At 45.4% G+C, this 27904-nt stretch overlaps 2 protein-coding genes and 2 long non-coding RNA genes across 7 annotated transcripts in view; 2 read left to right on the plus strand and 2 right to left on the minus strand.

Annotated features, from left to right (window-relative positions):
* LOC147032648 (rab GDP dissociation inhibitor beta-like) overlaps nucleotides 1-13672 on the plus strand; it is a 51135-nt gene extending 37463 nt beyond the window's left edge. Inside the window, exons 8-11 of the mRNA XM_085870445.1 lie at nucleotides 7046-7217; nucleotides 9785-9929; nucleotides 12034-12088; nucleotides 12855-13672. Of these exons, the coding sequence (XP_085726571.1) occupies nucleotides 7046-7217; nucleotides 9785-9929; nucleotides 12034-12088; nucleotides 12855-13001 (519 nt within the window). The 3' untranslated portion in view covers nucleotides 13002-13672. The remainder of the gene's footprint in view (nucleotides 1-7045; nucleotides 7218-9784; nucleotides 9930-12033; nucleotides 12089-12854) is intronic.
* LOC147032641 (uncharacterized) overlaps nucleotides 1-27904 on the minus strand; it is a 451936-nt gene that overhangs the window by 422516 nt on the left and 1516 nt on the right. The gene's annotated exons all lie outside the window — the stretch shown is intronic.
* On the minus strand, nucleotides 13241-23431 carry LOC147032649 (uncharacterized). Its single transcript, XR_015055272.1, has 2 exons — nucleotides 22921-23431; nucleotides 13241-15074 (listed from the first exon to the last, which is right to left on the minus strand). It is a non-coding gene; the product is annotated as an uncharacterized LOC147032649 (long non-coding RNA).
* The window catches only part of QRICH1 (glutamine rich 1), a 65031-nt gene continuing 60737 nt past the window's right edge, over nucleotides 23611-27904 (plus strand). Inside the window, exons 1-2 of one of the 4 annotated variants that reach the window (XM_085870441.1) lie at nucleotides 23611-23874; nucleotides 24800-25961. In XM_085870441.1, coding sequence (XP_085726567.1) covers nucleotides 24828-25961 — 1134 coding nt within the window. In that variant the 5' untranslated portion in view covers nucleotides 23611-23874; nucleotides 24800-24827. Of the gene's footprint in view, nucleotides 23875-24032; nucleotides 24228-24799; nucleotides 25962-27904 lie in introns of those variants that run through there. The other 3 variants (XM_085870440.1, XM_085870444.1, XM_085870443.1) reach the window with 3 other exon arrangements.

A 27904-nucleotide genomic window follows, 5' to 3' on the forward strand; every position in this document is an offset into this window, starting at 1 on the left:
ATTGAAAGACATGTTCCACGTGTTGGACCAGTTTGTGATTTTATCCAGATCTGCAGTGAGCGAAGAAGCTGCTGCTTGCCATTCTGAGGGATGACAGATGGTACGGCAGAGTGTGGAGTCATCAGCAAAGAGATAAAGAGGATTTTCCAGAGTCGGAGAGATCATTGATGAAAACCAGAAAAAGAACAGGGCCCAGAACGCTACCTTGAGGAACTCCAGCCTGGACAGGAAGAGGGGATGAAAAAACTCCATTTAGGGCCATGCGTTGACTGTGACAGGAGAGGAAGTCTGCGAGCCATGAGTGGAGATGGCCTTGAATACCATAGGAAGAGAGTTTGGTGAGTAGGGCAGGGTGCCAGACCGTGTCAAAAGCACGTGATATGTCCAGGGATACGGCTCGGATTTCCTGTCTGGCGTTGAGGACCTCCATCCATTGTTGGGAGACCAGAAGCAGCATATCCAGGGTAGAGTGACCTGGTCTGAAACCAAATTGATGATCGGAAATCAAGCCATTGGAGAAGAGGAAGGATTTAATGTCTGAAGCAATGATGGATTCCATAACCTTGCTGATGATTGTGAGAAGGCTGATTGGTCTGTAGTTGCAGGGATCTGTTTTTGCACCTTTTTTGTGCAGGGCAGTGATGTTTGCTGATTTCCAAGCAGATGGCAGATGACCTTGAGCAAATGAGAGGGTGAATAGAACAGAGAGAGGGTGAGCAAGCGCAGAAGAGCAGGTTTTTAGGACACGTGGGCTGATGCCGTCTGGACCGGTTGCAGAATCTTAGTCGAGGTTTGACAGCAAGCTCTCCACCTTGTTAGGAGAAAAGGACACAGAGTCCAGGGACAGTTGGGTGCGACTGGGAAAGGTGGGTCGAGAAAGCGATGGGTTTTGGACACAAAATTTAGCTTAGGTTTGAAACAAAAGTTCTCAAAAAAGTATGAACATCTCCAGTGCAGGGTATAAGTGCAATTAGTCTATCTATGGTTTTACATATTTTATGGGAAGCGCAACCATGCCACTGATGTTTTGCTGTGCCCATCCCACTGATGTTCGCTGTGCCCATCCCAGATTAAACTGGGCAGGAATTGAGCGTTTTGCCAAAGTACGGCACCCGTTGGCCCAACTGTTTAAAAAAATAATTAATTAATGACACCATGGAATCTGACCATCACCGAATGCTAGCTGTGTCACTTCAGCTAGCTAATGTTTCATCAAAAGGAAGATGTACTCATTACTGCAGCATCACGCCTGTAAAGCACCAGGGTGACCGTTTAATAGTGAAGCCAGAAATAAACGAGAAGGGCACTCGGTAGAGTGCATACCTCTGTCAGGCTGATTAGTTTACCTTTTGTATCCCACTGATATGCTGGATCTGGATTCAGACCTGAACTAAAATGTAATGAGCTTGTTCTTGTCACCTCGTCCACCAAGTTTCGTCCGAATCCATCCACAACTTTTTGAGAGATCCTGCTCTGTCATTTTAGCCCTCTCACTTAATGGTGAAGAATCTCCCAAAAAAATTATTGGATCCGGATTCGGATCTTCAGGAAAATCGAATCTATTCTTTCTTATTACATACCCAACCTGCCCACAAAGTTTCGTCCAAATGCGTCCACAACTTTTTCAGATATTTTGTTCACAAACGGACAAGAAAAAGACGTCGTGCAGAGCACGAAACTTGCAAAATCCACCCTCCTCTCCAAAGGTTGCCACGGATACATCAAATTGTCCATTTCATTGAGATTAAAATTGACAACCTTAATCAAAGCTCAGGTCAATAGGATGAAAATTTATTATTTTTCAGATTGAAATTGATGATTATCTAAGCTTGACCTTTTGATCTCAAAAATAGTTTGTTTCCCAATTTTTATATGCAAATGTTGTTCAAATTTCAAGTCGATCGGATGAAAAAATGACGATTTTAGAAATCCGACCTCAAGATGACCTTTGACCATTGACCTGAAAGTCGATAGGTTTCTTAGTTGAGACTACATCGACAACTTGGTGAAGTTTCGTGTAGATCAGTTTTAGTTTGTGACCTGTAGGCGATTGACACAGACAGACGGACAGACTCGACTGGCCAATACACTTGAAAAATCTTCCATTTTGCAAGTAACAAACAAATAAATAGACAGGATTGAAACATAAGCTTCATTCACCTTCGGTGGCGAAGGTAATAAAACAAAAGGTCGTGCATCTTCACCGTGGCAGAGAAGAGGTCGGGGTGGTTGTTTGAGAACAGGGAAGAGTTAGTGGAGAAAGGAAGGTTTTTTTTTTGTTTGTTTGTTTGTTTTTTTTTGTGCATATAGTCCGGGAGCCAACCGATCAAAATTAAAAAAAAAATTGCCCGGTCTGCTATAAAATTTTTGTGTTGATTTTCATAAAGAGACACCCTTTGAGTATATGAAAACCAATGTTGGCAATGGTGAAACTCTTGCGCAACAACACAGTCAACACTTTTGCGAGCCCCCTCTGATAACAAAATGTTGGCAAAAGCGAAGATGTAGGATGGGGGTAGGGGTAATTCATATTGTCCTAAAATCATAACCACTAAACCTATATACACAAATGACCCCTCATATTAAAGAGGAGTTCATTTCCTATATCACAATTGGTGTAGATTTAACCTACCTACAATTGACAAGGTTATATGTCAAACAACAAAAGATTTATGTAACTCAGAAATGCTTGACTGTCAATGGGGTCAGGAACAAGAACATACTTTTACATGCCATGGTTTTAAGGAAGATAAAATTAGAAATGGATTAACACAATATTGTGACATGAAACATCCTCTTCAGAGGAAGAGTCACTCTCTGAAACAACTCCACCACATGAACCTCTCTGACCAAGGCATATGCATGTCACTCAGCAAGGCACAGCAGCCTTTTTACATGAACATCGTTTCAGACATTTGGATAATTTGCACATGCAAGACACCGTTTTGTCTATGTTTGGCTTGGCTGGCTTAGACATGAGAATTGGGACCAGTTTTCCATTGATAAGGGTTCTGCCAAATGTTGTGGCTGGGGGAAGTGCTCGGTCACTGAGATGTGCACGTCTATACAGAAGCAATTGATACAATGCTCTTAAAACAAGGAAGTAAAACGCATCTTCTGTTGCTGGCAGTGACCTAAGGTCTAATTTTGAAGAGACAAACATATGCTGCCTGAGGGTATCCAAACAGCTGAACCCTTTTTGGCCATGCAGAGGCAGTCCAGTATACTCTGGCCTCATCAATGACACATTCTGTTGCTGCCATTTCACTATCTCTTCCAAAATCAACAAGGTGGGGAAGGTTTCCTATCAGTCCCAGAGAAACCTGTGCCGCTCTTCTCTTTTCACAGGAACACAGGCATCATCCCAACTGACTGGAAGAGGGGCCTTGTTGTCCCTCTCTGGAAAGGGGAAGGGTGATCGCCAAGACTGCAACAACTACCGAGGGGTGACGCTGCTCTCAGTGCCGGGCAAGGTCTTTGCTCGGATAATTCTTGATAGGGTTCGCCACCATCTGCTTGAGCACCAGCGTCCAGAGCAGTCAGGCTTTACACCAAAGAGGTCAACGATTGACCGTATCCTTGCACTTCGTGTCCTCACCGAACGCAGACGAGAGTTTTGGCAGGGGCTGCTTGCAGCCTATGTTGATCTCTGTAAAGCCGCTCCGATTCAGTGAATCGGGATGTCCTCTGGAGGATTCTTGGTCTTCGTGGGGTGCCACCGAAACTGATCGATCTGATGTCTGAACTCTACTCTGGTACTGAGAGTGCTGTGAAGTGTGGTGGTACCATCTCTGACTTATTTCCAGTTGTTACTGGAGTTCATCAGGGGTGTGTACTGGCCCCCACACTTTTCAGCACTTGTATGGACTGGATTTTAGGGAGGATGTCGGAGAGATCAAGTTGCGGTGCATCGTTTGGCAATGTCAAGATCTCGGACCTTGATTTTGCAGATGATGCAGTCATCTTTGCGGAGACTTTAGACATCCTCTTGGGGGCCCTCGAGGTGCTGAACGAGGAGTCGGAGCCGTTGGGATTACGGATTTCTTGGGTCAAAACTAAGATCCAGGCTTTCGGTGACATCTTGGATGCTGCTGTCCTGTCTGTGTCTGTCATTCATTTTGGCCATGAAGTAGGAGGATTTTTGGTGAGGATGTTGAGGTCATGGATAGATTCACTTACCTTGGCAGTGATATTCATGTCTCCGCAGGTTGTGAGCCGGAGGTCAATAGACGTCTGCGTCGGGCCTGGGGAGTCATGGATTCACTGGATCATGGGGTGTGGCGCTGCCGGTACCTGTGCGGGAGGACGAAAGTCCGAGTCTTCAGGTCCTTGGTACTTCCAGTCTTGCTCTATGGGTGCGAGACTTGGACTTTGACCAAGGATCTGAGACGGAGACTTAATTCCTTTGGTACCAGGTCTCTTCGAAGAATCCTTGGCTATCGCTGGTCGGATTTTGTGTCCAACGAGCGGTTGCTGAGAGAGACTCGGATGAGATTTGTTACCTGCATAGTCCGTGAGCGTCAGCTGCGGCTGTATGGATATGTGGCTCGTTTTCCTGACGCTGATCCTGCTCACCAGATTCTCTCAGCGAGGGAGTCTCATGAGTGGGAGGCCAGTGGGCCAACCACGTGCCTCATGGTTGCAGCAGGTTGACCATCATCTCAAGGAGATGGGGATGGGCCTGGCATCTGCCTGGGGGATGGCCAGACGGAGGCCCCTGGAGTACCGGCGGAAAGTGGACGCAGCGACGCGCTGTTTTGGCACATGCTCCCATACCTGACCTGACCTCTTCTTTTACCCTTCTGAATGGGTAGCTCACTGTGTCACATCCACACAACACATATGTGCACAGAAGTGTAGCTGCGACATCAAGAGGATTTTCTGGTACTTCTTGCTCAATACCTCTACCAGCTCATGAATAGGTAGGTATTGATTCTGCCGTTGTATCCAGAGTTCTTGCAATGTGTTCAAGCAGCAGAAGTGATATATACACAGCATAATTATGTCTGTATCTGTTGCATGCACAACAGCTCGATGGTGATCAAGATATTCCACACAATACGCAAGATGAGCAATAATCCTTGTGTCTGCCTCTTCATGTTCTTCACAAGGTAAGTCCAGAACTGAACTTGATGCTGATGTGATGGAAAGAGTGTGACCTTTGTTTTCCATCATACTACCAAGAATGATGGTCACTCCATCCGGAATAGCTTCAGGACTCTCACAAAGGGAAGTGCCAATGAAGTTCTGAAGATTTCCTTTATTTCTGGATTCTTTCATGAGTAAATTCCAGTCCGGAATTTCTAGACTCTTGGATGGTGAGAATTGTCTTGCCTGGTCTGTCTGGTTTCTCCTCTGCTGCTCATGACCCTTCAAAGTATGGCTATCATCAAAATCATACTGATCACCAATGATGTTGACACAGTTGCACATTTCAGGTTTCAACTGCAGGAGCTTGCGAAGATACAGCTGGGGAAGTTCACCAAATGTTTTTACACCCATTTTTTGGTATTTATTTACAAATGCCATTGTGTCTACGAGATAAACTGTGTATAGGTCACTCTGTGGTAATGATGGCAGCTGTAAAACAACATCCTGCTCAGCTTCAGCAATTAGCACTGCCACGAAATCAGACTTGTTGCCTTTGCGCATTACAAACCCCTGTGCTAAGCGTGGATCAACCTCAAACAGGGATGATGGATAGTCTGTCCACTCATGGGAAAATGCAATCTGTCTTGTGACTGGGTCGGCATCTCGATAGAAACACAGCACACGTGTAGCTGCAGTCTCATCTTGATAGATCCTGATTAAACTCTGTTTCCTTGATGGTTTTGATTTCTTCTGTGAGGAGAAAGTTACCAGCTTCAGTGGTTCAATCTTAATAGAGACCACCTCTTCTGCTTTCATAATGGCTTCCATGCCCTTAGCTTGAGCATGGACCAAGTCTTTTGAAGCATCCTTCTCACCAGTTGCTCTATTGAGCAGAACCACTTGGTTGTTACACTGGAATGGGTTTATCATCTGCTGGCATATCACTTTCTTGATCTCCTCAACATGCATATGTTCTTCTGTTGCCTGCTTCTGTGTTTCTCCATGATGAGTAGATTCCTGTTGGCCTAGATTAGCCATAGACTTTATGTTCTCTGATACAGCTGTGAGAAATGGTGCTGTCTTCACATATTTATCTCGAGCAGCTGGTGCCTGAGATATGCCTTTGAACAGAGATGTCTTCCCTTCATTGTTGTATGTCTGCTCCAGGGCCATGTCACTCCAAACACCATTGAATTTTCCTTTGGAAGAGTGAACTGTGAAGTACCCAACCTGGATCCAGCAAACCTTAACCGAACTGTGTTCAATAGAGTAAGAGGATTTTGGGGGTAGGGGTAACTTTGGTTGACAAAAATGTTAATTTTCTCTTTAAAAATTGATAGAACTCAATCAAATTTGCTGTTTTAGTTAGCTATGGATACCATGTTCATATCACATTAAGAGAAATTAGTATTCTAATGCAGCATCTGCCTATGATAAGAAAAGTTCTAAAGGCCATCTTCAAAAAACGTTATTTTTAAGGCATTTTTCACAAAATTATGTACTTTTACGAGGTTTACTTCCACAAAGGCAATTTTTTTTTGTCATTTTACAATGCACTGATTGAATTCTTACATTTAGTTCACATTTATTTTTCATGAATGTGATTTTTTTTAATTTTTTTAGAAATTTTATTGACAATTGCTGTTTTATCAAATTTTTCAAATCTTCCTCAAACAAAAACGTCCGCCAAAATTTTTCGCAAGAGCTTATGAATTGCCAACATTGGTTTTCATGAACTGCAAACATATATCTAAACATCCTGGGGGTGTAAAATTTTATAGCAGAGGCTGTAAGGTCCAACCCTAAAACAGCCTCGTACACAGGTTGGCTCCCGGACTAATATTAAAATTAGAGTTGGGGGAATGGGTAATATATGGTGGTGGTGGTGCCAAAACGTTTCCTTCCTACTTCAGTTGTCCACCTTTTGGCAACCCACACACCCTTGTGTGTATAGATTGTTCGATGCAAGCAGCTGATCTGTGACCCAAGCTACGTGCCAGATCGTGTGAAGAAGGTGGGCCAGGTGATCCGGGCATACTGCATCCTCAGTCACCCCATCAACAACACAGATAATGTCAGCTCATGCCAAATCATAATCCCGCAAAAGCAGGTCTCGAGGAAATCTGGTAAGTGTTTTTTGCATGTGTGAAAGGAAGTTCGGGCTTTTGTGTATTGTCAGGAGGGTTATTTTTTGTAAAATACCATTTGTAGGTTATTTTTGCTTAACCTTGCAAATGTTTTTATTTATTTTTGGTTGTTTGATTTATTAGGGTGTCCTGAGTTAGTGCATGATGCCACTCTGTCATCATTAAGCAATTATATTTTCTGTGCATGGACCTAAACTCGGTATACACTAAAATAAATTTTTTTTAAAAACGGCCAATTGTCAGTGTTTCGGTGGAAAAAAAAAAATATCTACGATTACTTCAGCAATCGTACAAAAAAAATGAACACATAGGGTTGTCAAATGAAACAATTATGATGGCTTATTGCATAACAATGGTCATCATTTAATATTAATTGTATATTTCTTTTGACTATTTTTACAAGTTCTTTCAAAAATTCCAACAAAAGTGCTAATCGATCAACAAGAAGGTCCATGAATTCCACAAACCACTTCACATGAGTTCCAACACGTACGCAAATCACTTTTAAAGAGGTCCATAAAAAAAAATCCGTATATGACTTGACGAGTTGAGCTTGAAGGATTTGGCTCTCGAACACAAGTTCTGTTGGTGGGAGTGTTTCGATGTTTTGATTTATGGCGCAAGTCCTTCTTGGTCACAACCTTCTTGGTACCATGGAGAACACGCATAAAGACCTTACCAACAATCAGCACTTCTATGTCGGCATTCAGCTCTCCAAAGATGTGCAGCTGGAGGTTTCTGTGATATATATTTTTTTTTTTGATAGCGGTGATTGCCAAAGCTTCACCCTTATTTAGGAGATAGACAGTGTCGCAACTTGTCAAGGCGTGTGCGGCGAGCGGATTACTACACGCAGCTCCAAGTTCATTGAATGAAGTGTTTGTCTGAGCGGGCCATCAATCTTCTTGATATGGATGGAGACATGTTTTTGCCACTTCCACACAAAGGACATCAAGAGAACAAAAATATCATCGTCCTCAGCATTGACTTGAATATTCTTCTTTCCTTGCTCCACAAGGAGATTTGTATATGAGATTTACGTTCACATCAGTCTCCTCATGTCCGAACAAGCAATGCCCCTCTTCAACCTCAGTGACCTTTTGTGATATCATATTGTTAGGACCGTTTAACGAGTCCCGTTTTTGCTGGATGGCACCCTGTGAGGTATGAGTTTGCATCGTCAACTTTTCTGCCTTCCATATTTTTGTAGCGAACTATCAGAATTCAAAATCCGATAAGTATGTATTTTAATGACAAAAAATTTGTGGCCAAGTTAAATCACTCGATAATTAATTAAATACACACTCGGTCTGCAGAATAATTCGTATTTAATTTCATGCTGGTTGCATGCATTTTAGTCAATTATTGTTGCAACAATAAATTGAAGATCATTGGAATTTACTGTGATGAAGATGAGTCAATGGGCTATCACTTTACCATTTCCCATCACAGACAGGTCTGTGGTCTGGTCTTTCACCACCTTTTTTGGTCTTGCATCCTCTGCTCTGCTCTTTCTGTGCTTTGTTCCCCCCTCCTCCCCCCCACCCCCAGCAGGGCTCGCATGATTCACCATCAATCCCCTTCTGGAGAAACTACCTGAATCCAGGATCACTGCACACCTCCACTCATTTGTTCTTCTTTTTCCCACCTGTGGAACCAACTTCCACATTCCCTTCAATCTCATTCTTCTTTCCAGGTCTTCAAGACAGCTGTTCACCACCATCTCAGATCACTCCCCACCCAATACCATGATCCCCCCCCCACCCCCAAGTCCACATCTTTGCAAATTTCCAGTTTTTCCTTACTGAGAGTTTGCTGTTGTAGCCACCTTGCTCACCTGATGGTCGCCTTTAACAGAGTGTAAAGGTCACTTTTGCATCCTTCCCTTCCCCTCATTCTTCCCCACATCCTTTATTTGGCTAAGTCTACTTATATTTTATCCTTCCACCCTGCTGGTGGTGTTTCACTTCTCTTTATACTGTTTCTTTTGTTTGGTTGCGTCCTGATCCGTTCTGTATTCTAGTTCCCTGGCGAACCTTGACTTTGTGTACAAAGAAAAAAAAAAACATTTTTTTTTCGAAACCCTGGAATTGGCCTGCTTTTAAAATTTGTTTTTTTTTTTCTATTTTTTTTTTCTTGTGTTTATTGAAAAATTGATGACAAAATCTCAAAAGGTTAAAAAGGTTATATGCTCTGGACACGCACTGAAACTCAAATGGTAAATAAATAAAGCAACATGGAAACGACAAAACGTGGCCGTCTTGTGCTGACACAGCGACCGGGCTGATGAGGGCTGTTTCTACTTACTGTGGCTTTGCCCTTTGACATTTTGACCTACTTGCTTTGTTGAAAATTTGATGACAAAAGTTCAAATGGTAAAAAGGTTACGTCCTGGACACACACACACACACACACACACACACAATTGCAAAAACCCCATCTCCAGGACGTGCGTCGGTGGACAGGCTAATAATGCTACAGCATTTGCGGCAGTTTCCAAATTGTTCTGTTGATATTCAGGCTGCACTGCTTATTTTCCTGTGCAGACATCTATGTGTGCATGATCTCCTCGACACACAACGTGGCTGCGGATGGAAAGTACATCGCCATCGCCAGCACGACTGTGGAGACCAACAAACCTGAAGAGGAGCTCCAACCAGCACTACATTTGCTGGAGCCAATTGATCAGAAGTGAGGTTTTGCCACCACATTTGTAGTGTTGTTTATTTGCCCCATGAGCTGCCTGCCAACTATTTTTTTGAACAGTCAAAAAGTCACAAAACAGCCGTTTTGGCTGTTCCTTGAATAATCAGCAAAATTGTTTATTCGCGTACTAAATTGTGTTGATGATGCATGAAGCCACTCCTAATCTCATTTTGAGTGGGTCATTGTGGCGTCTAAAAGCTCAAACAGCAATGTCAGCTGCTAATCGAATTGAGTGCATTGAATATTTAGCTCCAGGTGAGCCACAGTGCCTTTTGGCCAATATTGTGAATATTATCATAACCGTCCAAAGGACCAGTTTGCTGTGACGTAACAACTGCTGAGTAGTACCATTTGATGGGAGGGGGGAAAAGAAGGGAGAGAAAGCAGTTCCTGTTTTCTCAGACTGCTGCTTTCAATAAACATTGTTTCAGGACCGTGTTTATAATGATGTCATCGGAAATCGGGTACTGACGAGGTATCAGATTTGACGGTTCATGGAAAAACCTTTAGGTCGCTTATAGGTTACAACCCCTTGTGAAGATCATTATCGTGTCACCCTTGCATGGAGGAATTGCTTCTGAACATTATTTTTTCAGAATGCCTTGCAAAGAAGAAGACCTTTAAATGTCTACCAAGATGGTTTGAAACGGGCATCACATCATTGGAATGAGGTCCTGAAAACCACTACTTTGCAACCGTCGAACACAGCAAGATCAACAGGAATGCGCACAATGGGCATCTCTCCCCAATCGGAGGGTAAAACCATTGACGTCTTTTCACCGATTCGTACGGGTTTTATCTTGACTTCAGCTATGGACATGCTAAAGACTGGAGATATGATGGTGGAAGCCATTTTCTCGTTGGTCATTTTGGTGGGGGCTGACTCGATGTGGTCTGGCTCAAGTTGGCCAAATAAATTATCCTATCATTCAGAGGGGGTGCTATGATTTGTGTCAGATTTGGGGACGAGATGGCACGTGTCGTCATCACTCTGGCTGAACAGCAAGGTCCCATCTTTATCTTTATGGATGACAATGCCCATCCACATAATGGACACGTCTGTGTTGCATTTCAAGGCCACACCATCATTCGTATGGACTGGCATGCACGATATCTGCTCCTGAATGCGATTTAACATTCTGACGACTTCCTACAGAGGCATGTTTGTGATAGTCTGTAAGTATCACTGGTAGAAGAAGCCTGGTGTTGGCTTAACGGTTAAAGTGGCTGGCTTAAGATCTTAGGGTCTTGAGTTTGAGCCCCTGTCGACCGTTGAATTCGCACCAGGTGGGGTTGACTCAGCCTGTCATCCTTTCGAGGTCAGCGGAATGAGTACCAGTGTACTGGGAATAGAGGGGACTGCATCAACGGCAACCGCACTCAAGTTAAGTGATGCAACCAGCAGCCAGAGGCTGCATACGGTAGCCCGCTACCGGTAGAAGAACAGCAAAGCATCCCAAACCAAGAGCTGGATTGTCTGGTTGATTAATAAGACCTGTACAAGCTTGCCATGAGGTCAATTGTAATGTTATTGAAGCCGTTTCTGTCGGTCAAGTTGTCTACAATAATTTGGAGACTGGTGTCGCTGCCAATTTTCCTGCTCTTTTTGGAGCGCCCAGGAACCAAGATGACGTAACAGCAAGAGACGAAGAGAGAATATGAATTTGGGTGGGGAGTTGATTGGGTGAACTGGAAAAAGAAAGGAAGACGTGTGAGGTCCTTGTATGTGTGGGTGGGGGAGCAGAAATGCAATGGTGGGAATTCTATTTTTGTGGAGTTTTCACAAGGAAGAATTTTGAGGTTGGGTTGGAGAGTGTTAAGAAGAGGTGGTTAATGATGGGAAGTACCTACCACAGACATGTTTAGATTTTGTTTTAACTTTGTGGGTGGAATTTATTATTTTTACCCCTGATTTTGCACTTGCATGACCTTTGACTGGGAGAGGTAGTTTAGTGGAGTTTATCTGTGCATGTAAAATTAGATAGATTTTGAACATACCTTGTAAGCAACTTGTTTCTTTGTTTTGTCTGATTTACTGCATCTGAAATTGTAAATACCAACCCTTCTCCCCCCCCCCCCCTCCATGCAGGTTTATATTCTTAAGTGACTTGTATGAGCCCATCGACTTGGGGAAGGAAAGCCAGGTGAGTAGTGCTCATCCCACATGAAATATTTATCCCCATGCTTTTTGTAAAAACAAAAAATGGGGATCTTGTAATCGACGTCTGTCTGTCTGTCTGTCTGTCTTTATGTCTGTGTTTGTCCATCACGCTATCTCCTCCTAAATGGTTGTGCAGAAATTCACCGAACTTGATAGTTGTGATCATTAAATGGCAGGAAGGTGTGGGAGTGGTTTAATTCTTGGCCTTGCCACCTGGGGCAAGGTCAAAATGTCAAATACCCCCAAAAATGCACCTCTGCAATTACGGGCACATTCTAAAACGTTTTTCAAATGAAACTCTGTGTACGCAATCAACATTGGGGGTGTGTGAAATGTATAAGGTTTTTGTATTTTTTGGAGTTCACGTCCGGTTCATGCCTAATTTTTCCAGGGGACTTCGGGTCACGCAGGTCAAAACGAGACTAAAATTAAAAAAAAAAATTGGTATTGGGTCATCCATTCCTGGTGGAACTTTTTGCCATCTTTCAACTTTGCTTTCGGTGGGCAGCGTGGGGATTTGCGATGACACGCCGTCGACTTCGCTCCGGTTTTATTGTATTTTTCATGATCGACCTTTCATTATCAACTTGCAATTATTTTTCTGCCAAGACAAGTTGAATTTGTTCACTGAAACGGTTCCATCATATTGCAAAGATCACGCCGTCCCCTTTGTTAATCAACAAGCAGTTGATATGCTTGAAAATAACACGTCGTGTTCCATGTCCTCTAAGTGACAATTGTGTTTGCAGATCTTTGTCTCGAAGAGCTATGACGCCACCACACACTTTGAAAGCACCTGCCAAGACATCAAAGACATATACAAGAGGGTGACCGGCATGGATTTTGATTTTGATGAAATGAAGAGGAAGCATAAAGACATCTGCGGGGATGAGTGAAAATGTGCAGGGGGATTGCTCACTCATGTTTTTGTTGTTGTTTTTTTGTTTGTTTTTTTTTTTTGATTTCTTTTTGTTACGGTGTAGGAGAAATCGGTGTATTCTTGTAATTGTGTTAAAGCGTGCATCATGCTAGTTCATGGCTATCTCTGCATGTCATTTTGTGTTGTTTGTGGCACGTGCAGTGTGGGAAGTTCGTTTATTTGGGAATGAGATGATTGATGTGGAACAAAAGATAGTTTGACTCACTGAGCTTGAGTATTCCAAAATAAGAAAAGCTCATTCATTTTTACTCTGTGCAATTCCAGGTGGCATATTTTTTTTTTTTCTTTGGGGTGGAAGAAACGTTTTCTTCCTAAATATTGGGATGCCTTGCAAACTGGGATTGGTGCGCTCATGCTTCTCAAAACATCAGCTTTTGGGGAGGGGGTGGGGGGGCATAATTCTACTGTGCTGATTTGTTATGGGTGATCGGATTTATAGCATCCGACTTCAAATTTGATCTTGTAATCTTGAGCACTGGCTTGGTGGAGTGTGCAGTCTGAGGATCCTCCACTTCTGTATACCTTAAGACCTTACTGCTGACATGGTAAAATGCTGATGTGCTTGCTTGCCTCTGGTTTCTTCTTGTGCCATTCTATCAAATAAAATTTCACTCATGTGAGGTTTCATTCTTGCTTTGCAACTTAATTCAAAAACCAGCAAAAGTATCCCATCTCCCCAGTTATGGGAAAAGCAAGCAAAAGTACCCGTCATGATGGGAAAGTTTTAAGGTTAATCTATCAAATTTAATGGACTTTAAAAAGGTTAATTGTGTTTCATTCTTGGTTTCACTAAGAGCCAAAGCTCTGAGGTACTTGTACTATCCACAACAAAATGGTGGTGTAACATTGGGTGGCGGTGGTTGGATTTGTCTAAAAGGAGGGCAAAATATAGCTACACTACATGGCCAAAAGTATGTGGACACCTGCTCGTCCAACATCTTATTTCAAAATCATGGGCATTAATGTTGAGTTCGTCCCCCCCTTGCTGCTTTAACAGCCTCCACTCTTCTGGGAAGGCTTTCCACTTGATGTTGGAGCATTGCTGCAGGGATTTGTTTCCATTCAGCCACAAGAGCATTCGTGAGGTCAGGCACTGATGTTGGCCAATGAGGTCTGACTCGCAGTCTGCGTTCCAGTTCATCCCAAAGGTGTTCGATGGGGTTGAGGTCAGGGCTCTGTACAGGCCAGTCAAGTTCTTCCACACCGATCTTGACAAACCATTTCTGTATGGACCTTGCTTTGTGCACAGAGGCATTGTCATGCTGAAACAAAGGGCCTTCCCCAAACTGTTGCCACAAAGTTGGAAGCACAGAATCATCTCTAATGTCATTGTATGCTCTAGAGTTAAGATTTCTTTTCACTGGAACAAAGGGGTTGAGCCCAAACCATGAAAAACAGCCCCAGACCATTATTCCTCCTCCACCAAACTTTACAGTTGGCACTGTGCATTTGGGGAGGTAACGTTCTCCTGGCATCCACCAACCCCAGATTTGTCCGTCGGCCTACCAGATGGTGAAGCGTGATTCATCACTCCAGAGAACACGTTTCCACTGCTCCAGAGTCCAATGGAGGTGAGCTTTACACCATTCCAGCCAATGCTTGGCATTGTGCATAGTGATCTTCGGCTTGTGTGCGGCTGCTTGGCCACGGAAACACATTTCATGAAACTCGACGAACAGTGCTGACGTTGCTTTCAGAGTCGGTTTGGAACTCCGTAGTGAGTGTTGCAACCGACGACAGATTTTTCCATACTACGCTCTTCAGCACTCGGCGGTCCCGTTCTGTGAACTTTGTGGCCTATCACTTCAGAGCTGAGCTGTTACTGCTCCTTAACGTTTCCACTTCACAATAACAGCATTTACAGTGACCGGGGCACTCTAGCAGGGCAGAAATTTTACGAACTTACTTGTTGGAAATGTGGTATCCCGCGACGGTGCCACGTTGAAAGTCACTGAGCTCTTCAATATAGCCCATTCCACTGCCAATGTTTGTCTGGAGATTGCATGGCTGTGTGCTTGATTTTATATACCTGTCAGCAATGGGTGTGAATGAAATAGCCACGAATTAGAAGGGGTGTCTGCATACTTTTAGCCATGTGTATTTTAAATTGTTACTCCATGAAGATCTGTATTAAATCCACTTTAATCCAGATGTTCATGGTGATTTTAAAGAGGACCGGAAGGGAAAATAAAGTGACCGACTATATTGCATCAAGAAAAGTGCAATTAAAATGCAAAATAACCAATCGGCAGCTTTTCAAACTCAGCGTGGGAAGCGGTTACTGTAAACGAGAGAGACAGCACAGGGACAGACACCATGGTTCACAATGTATTGTATGAGCTGTGACCTGTTCCGGTTACCTGGTTCAGGTCTTGTGGGCCATGTCAAAATGACCGCTACCACGAGCCAAGTTCACAGTCCCATGCAAGTTCCTGGGTCTGTTTGTCCCTTTCCAATACTCGGATGGACCATGGAATTAACTCGAGGAAACGCTGAAAGGCACTTGCAACCTTTGTAATCCTGCCAAGGCAACCGTTGGTCACAAGCGTGACTTAAGACCAGTTTGAGTCGGTTTTCCGAACTTTGCTACAACCAACCTGGACCATCAAACGAAACAACCAGAACAAGAAAAAGAGCAATCTAATTGCAGACGCGTGCCAGGCCTTGTTTTGTGTGGTGTTTGCGTACTGGTGTATTACATAACAAGAGACAAAATTAGAACTTTCATTTTATAACTGCTGGCAGTGATGACTGGGTACTAAGACGCCCCGCTTTGATGCAACCCCACTTTCAAGGGACACGTGATCCTGACCGATGAAGTTTATTATTCACTTGAATTCACAATGGGATTCAAAAAATTCAAATCAAATGGAAGACCAGATACTGGAGGTACAGCACTGCATTGGAGTCATCAGAAGGAACCCGTACAAGCAAAAAAGCAAAGATGAAGTCATCAGGAGGAACCTGGATAGGATTTGGGTTTCAGCTGAGTCCTTTACCCTCAAACTCATCCAGGTGCAGCCAAGTGAGCCTTATTCATAAAAAAAAGAAGAAAAGAACCAAAATCAAAAAAATACTATTTTTCTGGCTGCCAGACCATGTCCGATCAAGTTGAAATTTAAAACATATTCCCCATCACTTGATCATAATTGTGAAGTTTCATGTCAATCAACAAAGTGGTTGAAGATAATTAAAAAAATTTTTTTTCTCAATCCAATAAGGCAGGCAGACCATATAACATCAATTTTTCATGAATACCTTGGTATCACCAAGGCTTGGGGAACATTTGTGTGGTTTTCCCCTCGATCTGTCCAGCTGTTCTGGAGAAGAAGATTTTTTTTTGTAGGTTTTAGGGTAAATCCAATACGGCTGCCAAACCATGTGACCTATGATGATGTCATATGTGTGAAAGTTTTGTTCCTTATGGATAGGGGGGTCATACCTGTAAAGTTTCGCCTCGATCTGTTCAGCAATTTCAGAGATTTTTGAGGGTTTAAAAATATGTATATATGGCTGACGAATCATGTGACCGGTGTCATAAAATAAATTTCTGTGGACCAATTTTATCCCGAGATGACCCTCAAAATTTTTCATACTGATCAGATGTAGCATTCTACATATGCAATTATGACATAATGAAGGCACCTATGACATCATAAAAAAATACACTTATTCCCCATGAGGAGTACTGGCCATGTGTGAAGTTTCAATTTTTCCTTTGGTGTGGTTTCAGAGATAGAGGTCAAAAGTTTTTCCATTTTTTCCAACATGGCTGCCACACCACATGACCATCATTAAAACATTCTTCATGAGTAGTCGCTCCGACAAGCGGTTGTGGAGAAAAACATTAAAGTTTTGTGCGGACAAACATACAGACAAACTAGAAGCGCACACCTCTGCCAAACAATGCCTGATCCACGAGAACATATCGGGCCCAATACATTTTTGAAATATCATGCTCGATATCGTTTTTGGCCCTATCTCTATCTGTCAATGGTGAAGAATCAGTTGAAAAATTAAATAATTCTCGTGTCCAGATCCGGATTCAGATCTTCACCAAAATCGAACCAATTGGTCCTGGCGACACACCCAACCTGTCCATCAAGTTTCGTTTGAATCCGTCCACAAATTTTTGAGATAGCGTGCTATATATCGATTTCACCCCAACCCTCAATGGTGCAGAATCACTGAGAAAATGATGAGATCCGGATCTGGATCTTCACCAAAATTGAATCAATTCTTCCTTATCACACACAGAATCTGTCCACAAATTTTCATCCGGATCTGTCCCCAACTTTTTGAGATATCGTGCTACATAACATCTTTGGCCCGATCTCTCAATGGTGAAGAATCACTATAAATATTCGAGTAGTCGGATCCGGATCCAGATCTTCACCAAAGTTAAGTCAGTTCGTCCTTGTCACACACCCAACCTGTTCACAAAATTTCATCTGGATCAGGTCAGGTCAGGTATGGGAGCATGTGCCGGAGCAGCACGTTGCTGCGTCCACTTTCCGCCGGTACTCCAGGGGCCTCCGTCTGGCCATCCCCCAGGCAGATGCCTGGCCCATCCCCATCTCCATGAGATGCTGATCAACCTCTTGCTACTATGAGGCACGTGGTCAGCCCATTGGTCTCCTCCACTCATGAGGCTCCCTCGCTGAGAGAGTCTGGTGAACATGATCAGCGTCAGGAAAACAAGCCGCACGTCAAAACAGCCGCAGCTGACGCTCACGGACTATGCAGGAAGGAAATCTCATTTGAGTCTCTCTTAGCCACCGCTTCTTGGACACAAAGTCCAACCAGCGATAGCCAAGGATTCTCTGAAGAGACCTGGTAACAAAGGAATTAAGTCTGTCTCAGATCCCTGGTCAGAGTCCAAGTCTCACATCCAAAGAGCAAGACTGGAAGCACCAAGGACCTGAAGACTCGGTCTTTCATCCTCCCGCACAGGTACCGGCAGCGCTACATCCCATAATCCAGTGAATCCACCCCATGACTCCACAGGCAGGATGCAGACGTATGTTGACCTGTGACTCACAGCCAGCAGGGACATGAATATCACTGCCAAGGTAAGTGGATCTTTCCGTGACCTTAACATCCTCACCACAAACAGGAACAGATAGGAAAGCAGCATCGAAGATGTCATTGAAAGCCTGGATCTTAGTTTTGACCGAGGAAACCCGTAATCCCAGCGGCTCCGACTCCTCATTCAGCAGCTTGAGGGCCCCAAAAGGATATCTCAGGTCTCCGCAAAGATGACTGCAACATCTGCGAAATCAAGGTCAGAGACGTTGACATTCCCAAACAATGCACCGCAGCTTGATCTCTCAGACATCCTCCCCAGAATCCAGTCCATACAAGTGCTGAAAAGTGTTGTGGCCAGTACACACCCATGACGAACTCCAGTAACAACTGGAAATAAGTCAAAGATGGTATCAACACATCTCACAGCACTTTCAGTCCCAGAGTAGAGTTCAGACATCAGATTGATAAGTTTTGGTGGCACCCCACGAAGACCAAGCAGATCGTGGTGTTCAAGCAGATGGTGGCGAACCCTCTCAATAATTATCCGAGCAAAGACCTTGCCCGGCACTGAGACCAGCGTAACCACTCGGTAGTTGTTGCAGTCTTGGCGATCACACTTGCCTTTCCAGAGAGGGACAACAAGGCCCCTCTTCCAGTCAGTTGGGATGATGCCTTTGTTCCAGGCAGAGCACAGAACTGCATGCAACGACACGAGTGCAGCATTTCCACCAGCCTTGAGAAGTTCAGCATGGATGCCACAGATCCCTGGAGCTTTACCCCCATTTCAACCAGTTCACCGCAGCCTGTATTTCCACAAACAAAGGTGGACTAGAGTTGATTGGAGGACCAGCAATAGGGATTGTAACACCCCTGACATCCAACTTGACAGCTGGTGTATCAGCCTGGTACAGTCACTCAAATTAACCGGCTCAGCGGGCTCTCACTTCGGACTCCTCTGTCAAGAGCCGGCCACCCTCTGCTCTCACTGCAGAACAACAAGGGACGGGCTTTGAGGAACGCAATGTTTGAATTGCCCTGTAAGCAGGACCAAAATCACCTGACCACAGTTGATGCTCTACCCCCTCACAGATTCCTTGCACATCGGCCTCCTTCTCCATCCTTCGAGCACGTACAGTTTTACGCCTCAGCTTCCTGAACAGCTCAGCTCTGCCATTCAGCCTGGCCCTGCAACTCTGGTCAATGGTATCCAGTGTTCCTTGAGAGACAAAATTCTTCTTTGCCTTCCGGTGAGTTCCAAGACATCTCCTGGCATCATCAAGGACCATGGTCTTGAAGGCAATCCACAACTCTTCAGGACCCCCAAAGCAACCAGACCCCCAAATCTCCACTCAGCCTGTTTGCAAACTCCTCAGCTTCCCTCTCATCCTTGAGTTTGCCAACATTCAGCCTAGGCTGGGATGGTACCATTCTCCTGGATTTAAGCTGCAACTTCAGAGTTGCTACAACAAGCCTGTGGTCAGTATGGAGGAACTGAGCACTCCGGTCGACCCTGCAGTTCTGGATCTTCCTCCAACGACCGTCAATGAGGACATGGTCAATCTCCTTTGCCACACCGCCAGCGTTGGAATACCAAGTCCAGCGATGAGCTTGTGGGTGCTGAAACCATGAACCAGCCACCCTAAGTCCATGACTTCTTGCAAAGTCAAGGAACTTGGTGCTATTCTGGTTCACAGTTCCAGACCCATGGGGACCAACACACACCTCATAACCATCCCTATCAGTTCCAGTCGATGCATTGAAATCCCCCAAGACTGGAAGAGTAACACAGACTCGAGCATGGCATAGAATGCATCCTTCGCGGTGAGATCACTCGCCTCAGTCGGAGCGTATACAGAGACCAGGGAAACGACACACAGGGAGTGACGAATGCTTAATGTCACAATACGCTTGTTGACCGGTATTACCTCAATTATCATTGGGGTCAGCTTATTGGACACAGCGACAGTAACTCCTTGGGAATGGTAACCATCAGAGCGACCAGACCAATAGTCGGTGTAACCACCAACGCTGATCTCGCCACAATCCGGTCTCCGAACCCCAGAGAGTGCTGCAATACCGATGTCCAACCGCTTGAGCTCAGATGATAACAGAGACAGGTGATCATCCTCTCTTTGGGATAGGACATTCCAGGCACCCACCCCAAGGGACCGCCTCAGGTTAACCCAAGGAGACCACCGTCTGGTGGACGACACCTCAACACCACCCCGACACACATTTCCGCAATCCGACCCAGGAAGGTTACCCCGTGGTTTCCCTCCTATCATCAAATAGTGGGGGCCCCGAAGGTTTTGCCCCAATCCCGTCATTCGTTCCCGGAAAGCTGAGCTGCGAAGGGCAGCTGCACAGGAGGTACTCCCACGGAGTGGGTTTTCAGATTTATTTTTACTTTTAGGACGTTTTGCGAAATGAAGGGTTTTACAGTAGCAGGAGTGCAAATCCTGCCACCAACCTAATAAAAAAAATGTAAAGTAACCCAACTGCAGGAGGACGTCCGCAGACACAGTTGAGCACTAAATATGAACGGCCGTTGTCTCCTAAGGAGCTCCTCCGCCCTTTGACAGGTTTTCTTTTTAATCCTGCTGGGTGTCCATACCATACATCCTCCTCACCAAAAAAACGTGGTGGGGGAGACGGTTTAGTCATCGACAACCCGACCATGGAACAGGTTATTACATGTTTACATGGTACTTGTACTAAGTCACAGACCTAATCTGAACTGACATGACAAAAAATCTGGATCCGTCCACAACTTTTTGAGGTATCCTGCAGTCAAACAAGCAAACAAACAGACAGACAAATAAAAATGGCCCATAGGGCCAGGACTTGACGAGATTCAAAAGTGATCATGACTCCTATGAAAAACCGTAGATAGCACTTACCATGTTAAATTCAAATACCTGTCACCTCCGTAATCCGGAACGGATGTGACCAATTTTTAATCCAGTCAAAGATACTCGCCTCCTACGTCCGTGTTTCAAATTTGAAAGGAATCCGTTAAGATTTGGCGGAGACATGAATTTTTGAAAATCAGCCCATGCTAAAAGATACGGATTTTCGCTATTTTCAGGAATTTTTCCTGACCTTGACCTTTGACCTTGATATGCCAAAAGTTATAGGGTTCTATTCTGGTGGCCAATAAGTCCATTGGTGAAGTTCCATGACATTCCGACTCGAAATGCGACCTGTAGAGCGAAACGTACACACACACAAACAAACTGAACCGACCAACATACTTGACAAAATCGTAGATTTCTTCAAGTAACAAACAAGCAGTCATAGACTGGTACTTATGAAATCGTCAACTTGACCTCTGACCTTGTCGAATAAAAGCTGTCTCTTGAGAAGGTAGCGACGCAAACCAGAAGTTTTTACGATGATTCTGTACCAAACCATCAAAAATCGAATGTTTTGGATGTTTGACCTCACTGTGACCTTGACCTTTGACCGATTTTGACCAAATCCAATCAGCGCTAGCCACCACCCTCCTGAATCACGTGGTGTAATTTGACATTGGTAGCTTCTTCCGTTCTCGAGTTATCTGTACAAAACCATCAAAAATCGAATGTTTGACCTCACTGTGACCTTGACCTTTGACCGATTTTGACCAAAATCCAATCAGCGCTTGCCATCACCCTCCTGAATCACGTGGTGTAATTTGACATTGGTAGCTTCTTCTGTTCTCGAGTTATCGCGCTGACAAACAAACACACAAACACAAACAAACAAACACACAAACAAACAAACACACAAATAAAGGACGGAAGTCATAAATATACTTACGAAATCTAAAGATTTCGGACAAACTGACAGAAAGGAGTGAAAACATAAACCTCTTTCACCTTCAGTGGCGGAGGTAATAAGGCCAAAAGAAGTGCACAATTCACTTGGTCGTGTGATGAACAGCATTGGATATGGGAGACCATTTGGCCCAGCACACCTGTGTCATACACACATTACCATTTGGCCCAGCACACCTGTGTCATACACACATTACCATTTGGCCCAGCATACCTGTGTCATACACACATTACCATTTGGCCCAGCACACCTGTGTCATACACACATTACCAATTGGCCCAGCACACCTATGTCATACACACATTACCATTTGGCCCAGCACACCTGTGTCATACACACATTACCATTTGGCCCAGCACACCTGTGTCATACACACATTACCATTTGGCCCAGCACACCTGTGTCATACACACATTACCATTTGGCCCAGCATACCTGTGTCATACACACATTACCATTTGGCCCAGCACACCTATGTCATACACACATTACCATTTGGCCCAGCACACCTGTGTCATACACACATTACCATTTGGCCCAGCACACCTGTGTCATACACACATTACCATTTGGCCCAGCACACCTGTGTCATACACACATTACCATTTGGCCCAGCACACCTGTGTCATACACACATTACCATTTGGCCCAGCACACCTGTGTCATACACACATTACCATTTGGCCCAGCACACCTGTGTCATACACACATTACCATTTGGCCCAGCACACCTGTGTCATACACACATTACCATTTGGCCCAGCATACCTGTGTCATACACACATTACCATTTGGCCCAGCACACCTATGTCATACACACATTACCATTTGGCCCAGCACACCTGTGTCATACACACATTACCATTTGGCCCAGCACACCTGTGTCATACACACACCACTCGACATGGTCGCTGCTCGGTCACAGCAGAGACCTGAGTGCTGTAGATTATGACAGTAATCTGGACAGAGCACCGACACACCACGGCCTACTCTTTTTGAAAAGCACCACCCTGGAATCTTACACCCACCGCTGAATGCTGGCACGAGTACGGGACACCCGCTTCGCAACCCTCCGATGACGATCGATGCGCTGCCCTGCCTGCGAAGCATCAGGACGACAGTTTCGTCTTCGTTCCGCATCTTTGACATCCTCAGCCAAGGTGCACGCAGGTACAGGGCGCTACCTTGCCGGTGCCGCACCAGAACAGCAGTTTGCGGCTCGTTGGAAGCAAGCGACTTGAGCACGCCACTCATCTATCCCGACAATTACGGTATTATTGACAATGGCAGGCCATTGTGTGGCATCACCATGGGCAACCGATTTTCTCGGAATAATTTTAACGTGACTATAATTAATTATAATAGCGCAAGCGCTCGATGTGAGGTGGGAACCAATGACACAAATCAAAGAAGTGACACAGAGCACACACAACCTTCGATAATCGCGCACAATTATGACGACGTCGATTGATGACGGCGTCGACGTCATGATACGTCACGTTCATATGACGTACGCGAGTCTGAAAATGATACCTGCTGATTGGCTATTTAAATATTTAAATAAAACAAATAACACATTTTAATTAAATATTTGTTCCCCCCCCCCATAATTCCCTGTAGTTGAAACCTTTCGCGCCCTCGCTCCGTTTTCGTGTTCTTCCTTTTCCCGTGAATCTCCTCCCCCTTTTCGCCATCATCATTTCCCTCGCTTCCTCCTTCAATACATCCTCCTCCCCAATCCCTCTCCGTTCGCCGCTCCAGCTGCAAACAAGATGGCGCCGGACGAGCAGTGAGGCTGGCGCCGCCCGCACGTTCCAGCTCCTCGGGCATCTGTCCCCACCTCCGGGCCCGGCACGGTTCGCCTCCCCCGCGGGAAGCCTGCTCTGGGCCGCCCGCGGAGGCCAGAGACGAGACGTGAGGCGAGTTCCCGGAAAGCTGAGGCGCAGAGGGAGGGGAAGGGGAACGAAGGAGAGAATGAGAATGTGAGGGAGAGCGAGTGAGCCGCGCGCGACACCGACACGGAGACCGTGATAGTCCGACTTGGGAGGCCTCTTGAGAGGCCCGAGGCCTTGTTGCGCGTTCGATGTCGGGAGGGGGAAAAAGAACCCTTTAAATAATAAAACGAACAAGTCGGACGTGTCGACGGATCGTTTGCGCGGCCGTGGGATCCTGTGCGTGTGGAGGCGCGGGGGTTTTTTTTTTTTTTGCTCGTGGAAGCGAATGAAAATGACGATGGTTTTAACCCGTCATGGCACAGTCTGTGAGCCGCCGTCGTCGTCCGTCACTCCACGTTCCCTTTATTGATTCCTGTCCTGTATTTACATCTTTATCCTCAGTACGTCTGGCTCTGCTCTCTTTCCGAGTCCCATCAGCCAAGTCGCTCCGACAATTCGGTTTCATCGCACTTGCTAAATCTTCATTCAAAATCGATTTTTTTTTTATTTCCACTCTGTCGTTGTTGTGTCGCACATCTCGCGTTCGGGATTTCGTTGTTGTTTTTGCGAAGACTGTGCACGGGGGATTGGGAATGGTTGGCCTACTAACTTTTTATAATCTGCATCCCCATTGGATGATGAGATCGTTTGCTGATTGGTCGCTTGATAATCTGTGATTTGTTGTTGTTTTTTAATCTCCAGAGTACTGTTGGGTACATCTTTCACTGAAGTCACGTGTTGCCATTCTCGCTGATTTTTGATGTCTGTGCATGTCTCACTTTTCTTGCCTTATTTTGTTTACCACTCACTCCCTCCCCCCCCCCACTCCCTCCCCTCCCCCCCTCCCCCTCACTCTCTCCCCCCCACTCCCTCCCCTCCCCTCCCACTCCCACCCCGTCCCCCACCTTCCCCACCTCTTTCCTCTCCCATTCCCATCTCCTTGATCCTTGCTCCATGCCCTTTCCTCGTGCAGCCCCCTAGAGTGACTGTGCACCGGCAGCATGAACCACTCCTTGGACAACACCATCTCGTACGAAGAGCTTGTTCGTATGAAGGCACGGGCAATCCCACAAAACCGCATGAAGGAGTTCCTCGACTCTCTCAGTGTAAAAGGGCCCGAAGCCCTGCAGCAGTTTGTGCAGACCACGCCGCAGATGTATGCACAGCCCGGACACTGTATCTACTCTGAGAACGCGGACGTTGCCGGCTCCCTGCTGGAGCTTGCGCGGCCAATCGGCTCGCCGCTGCAGCAGGACGGAGCTTCCGGTGGACAATCGCCGCAGGTGACTTTACAGATGAAGTCTCCGTCCATCTCTTGCCAGCAGATACCCGTGTTACAAGCAGAGTCTCCGCAAGGATCTGCCGAAGCTGCGGTCGCGGCCCAGTCTTTGCAAGCTCAGCATCAGCTGCAATTGCAACAGCAGATCCAGAATCAACATGTGTTATTGCAAGCGCATGCATCTCCGCTGCAGCAGCAGACCCTCACCGGTCAAAGCCCTCCACCAGCTTCTGGTTCGCCCCCTCAAGAGCAAACCTCCGCCAAAGCAGGAGAACGGCGCCAAGTGGTGACTGCGTCGCCGGCTGTACTCCAGCCAGTGAAAAAGCGCAAAGTAGACGTTCCGTCGTCCGTCTCGTATGCCATTACCCAGCAGCCCATGCAAAGTGCTGTTGCCACGGTGCTCGCTCTGCCAACGGCAGCCACAGCTGCTGGTCAGCAGCAGAGTTACATCCCAGTGCACCAAGAGCTGCTCACGGTAGATAGCAGCCAGTTGTACGCATCAAATGCCATCTCGCCGTCTCAGGCTGAGACCTGGACAATTTATACGCCGCAGACGTCTGCCTGTGGTGAGGTGGCGCCATCTGTGCACACGTCTCTTTCTCAGGAGGCCTACTCCATAGTGCAGGTGACTCCTGGCCAGGCCACGGTGCTCGGATTACGGGGAGCAGAGGATAAGGATTGCGGTGCTGTCGTGACCAAGGCTGCGCAGGAAGTCATCCATGCCATTGGAACGCCTGTGTTTGCACCACAGTTTGTCAATGGCAGCATTCAGCTTCCTGTGGCTGTACAGGCATCTGGGAACATATACACACCCACACAAGCCACACACTATTGGGAACCTCAACAACATCTGCAGGTGAGACCTGATTTATGACCGTCATTGGACAATTGATCCATCTTTTGTTTTCTCTGTCAATAGTACTTTTGGTTGTATTGGTCTTTCTTTATGCCGCTGTAAAATTGCTCTGGATAATTTTTTTTTTTTAGTTATTTGCTTATTCTGTCGACTGCTTGATAAATATTAATGCAGTGAGCACCCACCCTCCACCCATTTCCCCCCCCCCCAAATAAATGAATAAATAAAAAGAACAAGCAAAGGCTCATACTCGATCAAAACTATTCGATACAGCAACACAGGTTTAAACATGCAATTGTTGCATGAAGACTGGAGTTGACCACTACACCTTTCACTGCATGTTGAAGCATGTTTGGGGATCCTTCAGACCGTGTCATGTGTGAACAGGTGCTGCCTTCCATGTTGAGTATCATTGACAAGATACAAAGTTGGTTTTGTTTTCCTGCCAGTGAAGGTCGTTTCCGAGCAGTGTCAGACTGTAGAGGAGGAGGAGGCGATCAGGACCATACTCCGTGCAGAGCGTCGGTGATGCTTAAGCAGTGTCCTTGGCTATTGGGCACAATCCTGGACGGGTCGCCACTCCGACACAATATACCAGCATGCTGGCACTCATTTTGCCGACCTCGGAAGGATGACAGGTCGAGTTAACCCTACCTGGTATTAATTCAACAGCTGAGCGGGATTTGAACTCTGGACCCTAGGATCCAAAGCCCACCACCCTCACCATTCAGCCACCACCAAGCATACAGACTGCAGAGGACACAAAGTAAATGTGCTAAAGCTCGTTTGATCTGGCACAAGAAAACTTTCACGTGATTAAATGACCTGATGCATCCTGATCCACAACAATATCGGCCAAATTGTCTGGTGTTTATTTATTTTTCCTGACCTGATTTAAAAAAAAAACAAACCAACAAATCGATTAGCTATTGAGCTGTCCCTTACCTTCTCAGGTAAATGTGCATTTTGTTGGGATAGTAACATGCAACACCTGGTTCATGTTGAGGACTTTGCTCCACTTCATATGCTATTTTGCAAGAACGTGGAAGTTGGCAAGAGGTCGTGAACTCTCTTCTTGTACCTCCATGTAGCTGAAAGCGCCAGAGGAATGATGTTTTCGTGTTGTCCGTCTGTGCGTAGCAGATTTTCATTTCTGTGATAACTTGTCGACCGCTGGAGGGATTTGAACCACCGACCTCCCACACTCAGAGTGGACACTGATCATTACACCACCTATTCCATGTCTGGTACACGTAAGGAAGTTAACGTTTTTTGAAAAATGGCTGCACTCATATTATTTTGATTCTTTTTTTTTTATCAAGTAGACACTCATTAACTTATCAGTGGGTGATCATTTCATGGCTGGCAGAATAGCTGGGAGAAATCGCCTCGAAGCTGTTGAGCCTGGGTTCGAATCTGAACCCAGCTATAAACTGTCGTCCTGGTGTTTCACGTGCAAGATGAGGCATTCATATGTGCACCGTCTATACGCCATCGGAAGGATATTAAACTCTGAGTATGCATCGTCTGGCACTGTTCGTTGGTGGACATTGAAGATCCCATGGTGTCTTTTGTGAAGGGTTATTGAATTGTTGTCGGCAGATTGAACGAATTCGAATTTCCTTCCCTCACTGATTGTTTGGTAGACAATGGTAAGCCACCCAGGAGCTGCTTTGACCGTCGTACATTTGATTTAGTTTTTTCGACCTTGGCCAACTCACACTAAAAACTTTCATATTGGTATGTGCTGCTTCCTCGCTTGATGCTCAGCATTTAAAGAAGAGTGTGGATAAACCACATCTGGGGAGAGGGGGGGTGGGGGGAGGAAGTGGGCTGAATTCTTCAATTGCGTGCTAAGTACAGAAAGAAACGCGAAGTTCCGTCACTCCCCCAAATCAAAATTTTTTTAATTTTTTTTTCTGAAGCCAAGTCTGGTGTCGTTG

The sequence above is a fragment of the Eptatretus burgeri genome, chromosome 2, assembly GCF_056783735.1.
Source record: "Eptatretus burgeri isolate ZD-2024b chromosome 2, Ebu_testis_v1, whole genome shotgun sequence".
Taxonomy (NCBI): domain Eukaryota; kingdom Metazoa; phylum Chordata; class Myxini; order Myxiniformes; family Myxinidae; genus Eptatretus; species Eptatretus burgeri.